This window comes from Nansenia antarctica (assembly GCF_963989245.1).
Source record: "Nansenia antarctica genome assembly, chromosome: 17".
Classification (NCBI taxonomy): domain Eukaryota; kingdom Metazoa; phylum Chordata; class Actinopteri; order Argentiniformes; family Microstomatidae; genus Nansenia; species Nansenia antarctica.
In genome coordinates this window covers 13,096,013-13,108,192 of record NC_137687.1, presented here as the reverse complement: position 1 = coordinate 13,108,192, position 12,180 = coordinate 13,096,013, and the positions used below count along the sequence as shown (strand labels likewise).

Below are 12,180 nucleotides of genomic sequence, written 5' to 3'. Positions count from 1 at the left end.
AGAGAGAGAGAGAGAGAGAGAGGGGGGGGGGGAGAGAGACAGAGAGAGAGACATGGCAAGAGAGAGAGAGGATCATAAAATACTAATATAAAAACTAATATTGCACACCCATCCATTGGCTCACTCCTCCCACCAAACCATACTGTATAATTCTCCCTCATGAATGTGAAATCAAATAACAAGACCTCTACATGAATCACCTCATTATCATGCGAAATGATATGAAAAACAGATTACATTAACAGATTGTACACTAACAGTACAGTATGCATCGCTTCAGTGTGTCTGAAGTGTTAAGGTTAAGGTTTTAACTGGTTTTCTCTGTGTACCACATAGATTTGGTGAGGCTGCATTCTCATTATATGCACCCAGATTGTGGAATGCACTGCCAGTTTACATTAGGGATGCAACCTCAGCAAATGATGTTCAAGTCAAGACTAAAAACCCATCTTTCTAATATTGCCTTTAAATGACTAAATAATTAAATTAGGATTATATAATGATTGGAGCACTTTGAGCTGCAACGTTTGCAGGAAAAGCGCTATACAAATAAAAGGTTATTATTATTATGATTATTATTGTTAAGGTCACTTCCTGGTTGTGCTGTGCTGTTGATGATGAGGTCATGGCAGTAACAGAGTCCACTCTGAAGTCTTGAACGTCACACTTATCTCTCATCCTTCAGGGTAATACTGACGACCTTCCTCATCCCTGTTGTCGGTATGAAACATGATCTGAAAATCGAAGACGGAGACTTCCTTTTGGGAAACGCAATGATCCTGTTGTCGACCATCCATTCATCCAACCCCCTGGTATTCAGCCTCTATACAGTGAATGTCATGAAACCTTATGTTGTACTGGACCTGCTTCTATTGTGTATGTGCTGACTTTTGCTGAAGTTCAAAAACAAAGCTAATAATAATAATAATAATAATACATTAGACTTATATATCGCTTTTCTAGACACTCAAAGACACTTTACAAACTGAAATGATTGAGTAGTAATGCTGGGGACACGTGGGAAGGGGAGAGGGTTAACTGGTGAAGGCGAGCTTGAAGAGGTGGGTTTTGAGAGCCTGTTTAAATGTTGGCAGGGTGTTGGCCTGTCTGATGTGGTTGGGGAGGGCGTTCCAGAGGGACGGGGCTGCGGCTGAAAAGGCCCCATCACCCCAGGTCCGGAGCTTGGTCCTGGTGGTCTTGAGGGTGGTTTGGTCGGCAAGGCTGAGAACACAAACCTAAAAACACAATGTTCACCGTAACCACTACGGTAGAGACAACAATAAGAGAGGGCTTCAATAACAGAAATGGCCTATACAGTGTCGTGGGGTGGTCCAGTGGTCTAGCACCGCGGTCTACAGTGTACACGTGCCCATGTCGGCATGGGTTCGAATCCGGCCCATGCCCTGCTGACATGCCCTCTCTCCCTCCTTACTTTCCTGTCTGTCTTCACTACATCTGTCTAATAAAATGCGAAAATATAAGTGGGACTGCCCCCACTCAGAAAAAAGAACGAAAGAAAATAAATGGCCTTTGAATCCTCAACGCTTCTCATTTGTTTAGAGCTTCCCGACACTGGATACAGTCGTTAGTGGGTTGAAAGGGAGCACGCCATAAAAGAGCAAAGAACAGTGCAGCAGCTAAAAGGCTTTAGTAAATGAATGAAAAGCTAGCCATAGCCAAGCCGAGTTAATGAGAGTGTGGACATTGATAGGAGGGTTCACATCGCCGCCTGTCTCAGAGCCTCTCCGACTTGGCTCAGTGACTGCTGGACCGCGCAGCTAGCCCGGATCGATTAATTAGCGAGGTTTCAATGTCACAGGCCCGAGATCTGCCTGTCGCTTTGTCAGCTTCTCAAGCTACATCTTCTCTCTTCACTTCCTGTGTGGGAGTGAGAGAGAGGAGGAGAAGAAGTGCGAATCTGAATATAATCATACTCATTCCTATAGAGCCCCAATAGAGCTCTCAGGTCTTTTGCTAGCATATCAGCCCGATAGAGCTCTCAGGTCTTCTGCTAGCATATCAGCCCAATAGAGCTCTCAGGTCTTCTGCTAGCATATCAGCCCAATAGAGCTCTCAGGTCTTCTGACGCTGGTTTTCTCTGTGTACCACAATGTACAAAAGAAGAGATTTGGTGAGGCTGCATTCTCATTTTATGCACCCAGATTGTGGAATGCACTGCCAGTTTACATTAGGGATGCAACCTCAGCACATATGTTCAAGACAAGACTAAAAACCCATCTTTTTAATATTGCCTTTAAAGGACTAAATAATTAAATGATGATTATATAACGATTGGAGCACTTTGAGCTGCAACATTTGCAGGAAAAGCTGCTATACAAATAAAACGTTATTATTATTATTCACTTTTTCTTTATTAAATAAAGAAGTATTAGGCTTTGCCCTGCAAAAACATACATTTATAATCGATTGACAAATCACAACCTCTGACTGTGTCCACTGAAGTCAAAGAATATGTGTTGCAATTCTGTCAGCCATCATCATACACTACATGTATAACATATATTACGTATACACTTACATAAATACCAATGAATGGACGTATAACCTGAACATATTCTGGGTGACTGATGGTAAACACTGTATTTCCCGTCATGACATTATGTTAAATAGTATCAATGCATCAAGAGAAAGAGATAATTGATCATATTTCAGTTATGGAAAATGTTAAAAAAAAGAAGAAAAAAAAAGAAGAAAGGTTTACAAAAACAAATCACAGCCAGGTCATAAACGAGAAACCTGAACAAGCTTATTTTTCAGATTGTGTACCGAGGGCTTTGGCACAAGGGGATTAGACCACAGTTCTCCAGCCTGGATCCCTCTGGGACTAGTTAGGCATCCAGTGGTTGTCTGTATATAGCTGGCCACAGCAGGGGAGCTTCCTCATGCTGTTTCTGAAGCACAGTTTACTAGTCAGACCAGTGAGGTAGATAGCGCCATCTAGTGTTTATTCAGAAGCTAGAAAATACATTCATGGTTTTTCAGATCCCCACCCTAGCAGAAATATAATCCATACTCTAATCCAGTCAAATAAGGAGCTGCTTTAAACAATTAATAGAATCGTTAGAGTAGGAAATTAGTTTTCACTATTTTTTTTTAACCCCTCTCTCCTGAGTAGACAATCAAATGTAATGGACTCAGTCCAACACTGTTTGTAATATGAAAGAGACCTAGTGGGTGACATGTACAAAGATCTGTGGAAAATAAATAAAAACTCATCTTTTTAATATGCATATATATGTGTATATGTATTCTTATATTATTTTGTTATTTTGTATATCTTTGTTCTAGGCCTCTTGGATTGTATGGTTTATTCTTCTTTTATTATTAATTTTTAATTTTAATTAATTTTGCCATTTAGCAGACGCTTTTATCCAAAGCGACTTACAATTACGAATTACAGGGACATTCCCCCTGGAGTAACTGAGGGCTAAGTGCCTTACCCAAGGGCACACTAGTAGTGGTGTGGCTTCAGGCGGGATTTGAACTCACAACCTTCCGATCCCAAGTCCAACTCACTATCCACTAGACCACCACTACCCCTATATATATATATATATAGTATTTATTATGTAATTTATATTACAGCTATTGTGTGTTTTATTGATTACTTGTTCTATTATTATTTTTTTTATGCTGTGTGGATATGTTAAAGCACTTTGAGCTGCAACGTTTACAGGAAAAGTGCTATACAAATAAAGGTTATTATTATTATTATTATTACAGAACTTTTAAGAAGGAGTCTTTAATCATGGTCTCTACTTCCTCCACTAACACACTGACATCAGCCTGACACACCGTATGTGTCTGACTACGGCTTTCCTTAAGGCCCTTGAGCATCTGCTGATGCACGTCTGGTCTGGCCACCACAGACCCCAGCTCTCTCAACTGGTCCAGCGGGTCACTGGGGGCGTTTTGGTACCCCAGGGCTTTGAACACCGCCGGCGCAAACTTCCCGTGGTGCGCCGTGGAGCAGATCACCACAGGACAGAACCGGTCCTGCAACCGGTCGGCCACCACCTTGGCCACGGCCGTGTGCGGGTCCATCAGGTAGCCCGTGGTGCTGTTGACGGTCCGGATCGCTGCCAGGCACTCCTCCTCAGAGCACCAGCCGGCCAGCACGTCCTCCTGTATCTTCCTGAGTAACGGCTCCGGGACTTTAAAGTACCGGTCTCTCTCCAGGCGCTCGAAGAGGTCCCTCGTGAGATGCCGGTCGCCCCCCGAGACGTGGTAGATGAACCTCTCCAGGTTGGAGGATTTGAGGATGTCGATGGCGGGGGATTCTGAGACGACGAGGGGCCGGTGGCGGAGGTCGCACTCCCCCGTGTTGATGAAGTCTGAGACGATGCGGTTGTGGTTGGAGGCGCAGATGACTTTCCTTATGGGGACGCCCATCTGTTTGGCGTACAGGGCCGACATTGCGTTGCCGAAGTTACCGGTGGGGATGCACACGTCGATGGGCTCGCCGAACTTGATGACGCCGTCTCTGAACAGATCCAGGTAGGCTGAGGCATGGTAGACCACCTGCGTATGGGGAAGCACTGTTAACAAAGTGATGTTATCTTACTATGTTGTCTGAGTAAGTGCAGCATTGCTAAACAGGTATATAAGAGCAAGTTAATGTATGTTTTCATCTCTTCATATCTTTGCACTCGATCAAATTTCAGGACCCTCCTTTCATGACTTTACCCAGTATCCTTACATTTTCAAAATCACACCAAGATAAGCTAGGAAAAAGCTATTATGCAGTTTTTCTGTGTAGGAGGCAGGCTAATTTACAGGACGGCCAACTAGTGGTCGTTGTGTGTAGGTAGCATCTTTCCATTGTAAAGACTATGGTCAATTTGACCCCCGAGGCGGCTCTTTGGCTATAGTAGGTAAAAAAACGCCACGGCTGTTCTAGTGTTAATTAATACAGGATCTAGCCTATAACAAACGCGATCGTCTCACCTGGGGCAGCAGACGGGCCCAGTTGATGGAGTTGGCGGTGCTGAGGACGGTGCCGTACTCCACGGTCAGGTGTCCGGTCAGCCCCGGGTCCCCGAACATCCCCTTGATGGCCCGCTGGCAGAAGTCAAAGTCCGACCGCACGCTGACCGCCCTGGTGTTGCCCTCTCTGTACCCCGTCATCTGCAGCTTCTGGATCTCGCTCACTCCCTCCTCGGGGAAGAACACCAGCACCCCGGTCCTCTGACGGTCGGCGTCGTCGTCGAGGCGACTGAACCCGCTCAGCACGGCGCTGCCCGTGTCGCCAGATGTGGCCACCAGGATGAGGTAGTTGCACGTCTGGGGGAGGCAGTAGGAGAACAGCTGCGGCATCAACTGCAGCGCCAGGTCCTTGAAGGAGGCGGTGGGGCCGTGGAAGAGCTCCTGGACGAACTGGTTACGAGCGAGGTGTTGGACCGGCGCGATCGCCTCGCTGGCGAAGTTGCCGCCGTAAGCTCTGGACACCATGGCTTTGAGTTCGACGGCAGGGATGTCCTTAGGGTGGATGCACTTTTCGAGGATGGCAAACGCTCGTTCGGGGTAGGACATGTGGGCTAGTCTCAGCCATTCGCGCGTATCGAGCTTCGGGAAGCCGTTTCGGGGCACGTAGAGCCCGCCGTCAGGAGCAAGTCCCTCGACGACGACATCGCTGAAGTACTTTGCGTCACCGCTACCGTTACTTCTGGTTGAGACGAACGTTTCGGACTCTGAGTTCTGGTATCTCTCCACAACCTTAAGTACCTTCTCCGCAATCTTCTCCGGTGTATCCCCAGTCCCGCATAACACTCTAGTGTCAAGCCATTTCTCATAGAACTGTTTCCTGTATTGTAGGATCTGCCTCATGCCGACCCCTGACTCCTGGCCCACGATCCTGTTCACCTTCATCCTGGAGAGCCTCTGGATGACGTCCTCGGTGTCGACATCCAGATAGACGACCAGTCCGGTCTGTTTCAGGTGCTGCATGGCCCCGGAGTGGAGCGGGTTGGACCCCGTCAGGGAGATGACACTGCCCGAGGCCGAGAAGTCACACAGAGCGCGACCCTCTTCTTCTAGAAACCGCTCGCCCCCCACCTCAGCCAGCTTGTCGGCCACGGGCATCTTCCACGCCACCTCCAGGACGTGGTCGTCGACGTCGATGACCGGGACTCCCAGTCTGCGGGCCACGAGCCGCCCCACTGTGGTCTTCCCTGCGCCGGGCAGACCCATTAGGAGGACGTTAGTGTCTCCCAGCTGGGAGGTGTCTGTGGACAGCCATGATTTGGAGGTGAAAAACAGTGGCTGGAGGTGGCTTGAGGAGGTGCGCCATCTCATAGTTCTCAGAGCAAGCCTGTGTGTGTTGTTCAACACTCCCATCTTCATAAAGGAGTTGACCATTCGGCAGTAGTAGGGGATCATTTTGATTCATATATCAAATCTGTAAGACAAACACAAGACCATTGCAGTAGCCTACGTATATTATTGTGTTGCCATCGAATTATGACAGATTAAGCCTCTTTCTCAAACTATGAATGTGCCTCGTGTTATTAACGCATCTTAATCTGAATACATGAACAAATATGAGCATATCCCCTTGTGTGTAACACGACTAAACGAATAAAAAAATAATTGCATGCAGCCGATTGCAATGACATTCAATGTAAAAAGGGGTCATTCATTGTTTACAATGTTATAGTTGTTGTGATATGTCCGGCTGCCTGCTGTGGCTTATTATTAATCATTCATTTAACAAATCTGCCGCACAGATCTATCACTATTCTACACTACGTAACTTATATTTTACCTTCACTCGTATTGAAAGTACAACCTGCAGAGTGCTGCTGATCTGCCTGTGTTGACACATGGCACACGTGTGCATACGGCACGAGTGAATGGACAAACTTGGTTGGGCTAGCCGCTAGCGCGATTCTCCGATGTCGGTGTGTAGGAAGCACAAGGGAATACACACTGACATCCTAAATATGCATTTGCGACGATTTGACAGGGTGCTGTGTTTCTGTCATTGACATGTATTCAGTAGAATTATGGATATCTCGATGAGCGACACACAGGATTTCTATTCGATTGTAACAATAACGGTTCCTAATGTTACATTTGGAAAGGATAAGATATGTTCATCTGTTATGTCAACATAGGAACATATCATTGTATAACTCTTTCATATGAATGAAAATGAGCGTTGGCACAACAATATACTGTATGTATTAAGATGTTTTGGCTCAATAAAAAAAAATCTATTAAATACAATTATTATCATTTATTATTTATTAAAGCACTTTGAGAGCTGCAACGTTTGCAGGAAAAGTGCTATACAAATAAAGGCTATTATTATTATTATTATTATTATTATATTTAATTATTATTATATTTGACATATCGTGAGCTTAGAATGATAAGGTTCTATCTCCGTTTAGGGCAGTTCAGAGATATTGAGCGTCAAAGTGTTTGCATTCCATTATGTTTTGTGAGATGGAACCTTTGTATTGTATTATTTACTAACTCAAAATGTCCAACATTTTAAAAATAACACCACACAGGCATTAATAAACACCTAATGGATCAGATTATGTAAAACACTCAATTTTGACAAAAATGTAGATAGAACGTCACGATATTGGAGCCGACCCAGCGGTTGCCAAGCAACCGTTTCAAAGGGAACTTGTTGTCAAACAAACCAGCCAGACACACGGAGCTAAAGACTGCTGGACCTTTGCTAGCTAATATTTCCTTTTATTTGACTGGATCATAATCTAACCAATGCAATGTCGACCACTAAGTACCCACCACAAAGTATTTACAACCTTATCCCCAGGGAGGAGGTTAAAACAGATAAACCACCCAGGTATGATGGTTTAGTTAAGAATGAAGTAGGCTAACGTAGCTAGCACACTTTGAACTGGTAGTAAGTAGGCTTCAGCAATTCAGTAACTTGATAGGAAACCTGGCAGTAAATCGTGATGTTAGAATTATAAGGTTCTATCTCCATTTGTCAAAATTGAGTTTTTTTTACATAATCTGATCCATTAGGTGTTTATTAATGCCTGTGTGGTGTTATTTTTAAAATGTTGACATTTTTGTAGTTAGTAATTCATAAAATACAAAGGTTCCATCTCACAGAACATAATGGAATGTAAAAACTTTGACGCTCAATATCTCTGAACTGCCCTAAACGGAGATAGAACCTTATCATTCTAAACGGAGATAGAACCTTATAATTCTAAACGGAGATAGAACCTTATAATTCTAAACGGAGATAGAACCTTATCATTCTAAACGGAGATAGAACCTTATCATTCTAAGCTCACGTTATGCCTACAGGTGGTGGTGGATAGTTGATGTGTGCAGTGCCAGTGGATGCACTGCATGATGTGTAGGCTTGCATACTTGTGTATGTGTTGATTCAGCATAATGCTACTAACTACACTTGATAATCAAGCCAAGTGATTTGTGATTGAGTGCCGTGTGTGTGTGTGTGTGTGTGTGTATTGTATTGAATCTCTTATCTGTTCTCGATCCTATTATCTCCCCAGGTATATGTCAAAGTTTAGGGAACAAGTGAAGCAGGAGAAAAGGCTGAACAAAACTGCAAACAAGACCATGGGACCAGCCAAAGTAGATGTGCCCTCACCAAAGAAATATCTGACCAAACACTCCAAGCAGCCCATCCTCCCTGAAAGTAAGACCATTTTAGCCTACCTCTCTCGAATCTATCTATCCTGGAATATCGTCATTTCCTAAAATTGTTATTCATTTTAAACTGTTTGACTTTACCTCAGAGAAACCGTTCTTGTATTCGGATGATGAGACAAAGAAACCACACATACCTGCAAAGAGGGACAACCCCATCATGGGCCTTCACACCAGACAGGACTTTGTAAAGATGAACGCCATGAAGAACATCATGGCCGTGCCCAGGAGGCCGCAGCCTATGTACGCAGACACCAAGTCTGGAGACAAGCAGCCCCTGGAAGACTCTGGACTTGTCCCAAAGTACCTCAAGAAAAAGGTAGGCCTACATTTCATAATTTAATAATTTCATTCTCCTAGTCGACAATGACTGCTTTGACGTTGTCTGTCCAGCAGGTGGCGAGGCGTGCTTGTTTTACAACACTGGGCTTGTTTGACTTGAAAATGTGTATCTGTGCAGTCTCAAGTTGTCTCAATGTTGACGCACTGCTTGAAAACATGGCGGTGACAAACTTGAGGGCTATGAAATCCTCAATAAAACCTGGATGACCTGGGATCTGGACCTGGGGTGATGGGGCCTTTTCAGCCGCAGCCCCGTCCCTCTGGAACGCCCTCCCCAACCACATCAGACAGGCCAACACCCTCCCAACATTTAAACAGGCCCTCAAAACCCACCTCTTCAAGCTTGCCTTCACCAGTTAACCCTCTCCCCCTCCCCTTCCCATGTGTCCCCAGCACTACCTCAATTAGGCCCCTATATTTTCTTGACTTTTAAGAATTGACTTCACAGCTAACATTTTTTTAGCAATCCCTATCCCCCATCATGCAACAGATATTGAAAGGCACTACCGTAATCAGTGCTGGTCAGCAACTGCACGAAGTTGATCCCCTCAAACACGGTCATGGATTCCAACAATTTAAGAGGAATGCACACTGGATAAATCTGTACTGTAGAAATCCAGCCACATAACAAGCAAATTATTCATTATTTGATTCTCTCTACCCTCCAGGGACAGACTTAACACTAGAACAGCTGTGCCTTTTTTACAGACTATAAGAGCCGCCTCGGGGGTCAAATGACCATAGTCTTTACAATGGGAAGCTGCTACTTACACACAAAGACCACTAGTTGGTGGGTCTTGTATAAGTAGCCTGCCTCCTACACAGAAAAACTGCAAAATAGCTTTATACTAGCTTATCCTGATGTGATTTTGAAAATGTAAGGATACTGGGTGGTAGAACGCACATCTAGGAAAAGTCATGAAAGGAGGGTCCTGAAATTTGATCGAGTGCAAAGATATAACATTTTTCTTTACTCACAGGCTACCATACCTCAAGGCTGTTCTAGTGTTAAAATGAAATACTACATTTTCCATCCCGGCATAGATTTGATAATTCTGTAATGACAATGATTGGCTGTCCCCCTCCCTCCCCAGGACTATGGCCAGACCCCAAAGTACCTGGAGATGCGGCGCAGGGAGGTGAGGAGGGCCCAGGAGGAGTACGACTCCTACGTCAGGGAGCGCAAGAAGCAGGGCGCCATGAATAAGCTCTCAGACGAGGAGCGCCAGAGCATCCTACAGGTACAACACACGGCCCCCCAGGTTCAGAATAGATACTACAGGGGCTACAGCAGGGGTACCTGAGCATTGTGTGTGTGAGAGTAACGTCTTATAAATATAGGCCTACATGTTGTATGTTTGGAAATCATGGGAAATTGATGTCATAGGTCATAGCAGGTTTTAATATTGGTCAATATAATATAACTAGAACTATACAAAAAAAATGTATGTATGTACACTGTCATCTATTTGATTTGACTGACGTATTCATTGAGAGAGAGAGAGAGAGAGAGAGAGAGAGAGAGAGAGAGAGAGAGAGAGAGAGAGAGAGAGAAAAAGAGAGTGTGATGGTAAGATTTGTATCTGCCTATATTAGTAACAAGACATTGTCATTGTGCTAATAATATGGGCTCATTGATTCAATCATTGCTCCTCCACAAGAATTGAGCGCACATTTCCCTTGCCTGAATGTTATTGATTGAGGTGTCAAGCTTAAAAGATGAACGATCTTTCTCAAGATCCTTCTGCCTGTTTATAAAGCTCTCACTGGCACAGCACCAGAATATGTTCAGACCTTTTGCTAGCATATCAGCCCAATAGAGCTCTCAGGTCTTCTGACGCTGGTTTTCTCTGTGTACCCCATGTACAAAAGAAGAGATTTGGTGAGGCTGCATTCTCATTTTATGCACCCAGATTGTGGAATGCACTGCCAGTTTAGCCCAGGGCCCTGTTCTGGAGCTGGGTTGGCGCTGAGCTTTCAGGGTTAGCCTGGGAGAAAGAGAGTTGTGTCCTGGGTCTTCACTCCTGTACGGCTAGATGTAATAATAATAATAATAATAATAATAATAATGATAATAATACATTAGACTTATATAGCGCTTTTCTAGACACTCAAAGACGCTTTACAAACTGAAAAGATTGAGTAGTAATAATAAAAAGAAACAAAAGATAAATAAAAGAATGTATAGGGGCCTAATTAATTTTCAGATTACTAATCTAAATCTAAGTGTCTTTGTAGGACAATCTACTCTGTATACTGCAATTACACCTAGATTTCGGGCGGAGAAGCGGCGAACAAGCATTGTTGTAAGCAGCTGATCACAATGATTGATTTAATCCCCACTAGGGTCTGAAGATGAACTGGGGGGAGCTGCACCACCAGTACCAGGGCCTCTCCGTGAACACCGACACCACCCCCAAGAAGCACCGCAAGGAGCGCCTGGAGCTGGAGATGACGCAGCTGGAGAGAGACATCGAAATGATCGAGAGATACAAGACCATCTACATCGCCGACAACTAGCTGACTGACATAGGAGATCTTTCACTCTAAGACAAGACAAAACCAATGTTAAACACATGTTCAATAGAGGAAAAAAGACAACTGCCTGAAATGCTGGATTATAAAATTGTATGCCAAGCTACTGTTCTTTGCATCTTTCTGTCTTTGTGATGTCACGAGGGTGAATAATCGCCAATTAGAATTTCTTGTCACATTTTCATTTCACCATTTAATTCCAAAACAGTTGTAGGCCTACCTGAGTGTTCAATCCAAAACGTGGCAACACAATATTTGAATGTCTGCTTATTATGTGCTTGCATACATTGCATACATATCAGCCTACACTATTACTGGGCTTGCTTCAGTAAGTCCAACTATTGTCCTTCCTCATATTCTTTTTCCACAGCTACTCCCATAACGTTTAAGGTATTCACACAATCCAACTTTAAAACAGACATTAAAACAGACATTACAACTCAATGTTGGGAACGACACAGGAAAGAAGTATTAAACACGGCTGTGGCTCAGGAGGTAGAGCTGGCGTGTAATGATCGCACGGTTCAGCGGTTCGATCCCCGGTTGGCGACGTGTCAAGGTGTCCTTGGGCAAGGCACTGAACCCCAAATTGCTCCCAATGAGCGGGCCATTGCC

At 44.3% G+C, this 12,180-nt stretch overlaps 2 protein-coding genes across 2 annotated transcripts; one reads left to right on the top strand and one right to left on the bottom strand.

The window, feature by feature from the left end:
- Positions 1 to 3,148: 3,148 nt before the first annotated feature.
- Positions 3,149 to 6,357, bottom strand: thnsl1 (threonine synthase like 1; the record flags this gene model as incomplete). Its single annotated transcript, XM_080547657.1, has 2 exons — positions 3,149 to 4,542; positions 4,969 to 6,357. The coding sequence occupies 2 exons, from the start codon at positions 6,355 to 6,357 to the stop codon at positions 3,739 to 3,741; spliced, it is 2,193 nt and encodes a 730-aa protein (XP_080403783.1). The 3' UTR covers positions 3,149 to 3,738.
- A 1,406-nt stretch (positions 6,358 to 7,763) lies between these two features.
- enkur (enkurin, TRPC channel interacting protein) lies at positions 7,764 to 11,550 on the top strand (the record flags this gene model as incomplete). Its single annotated transcript, XM_080547834.1, has 5 exons — positions 7,764 to 7,843; positions 8,532 to 8,677; positions 8,778 to 9,007; positions 10,125 to 10,271; positions 11,377 to 11,550. The coding sequence occupies 5 exons, from the start codon at positions 7,764 to 7,766 to the stop codon at positions 11,548 to 11,550; spliced, it is 777 nt and encodes a 258-aa protein (XP_080403960.1).
- Positions 11,551 to 12,180: the final 630 nt, after the last annotated feature.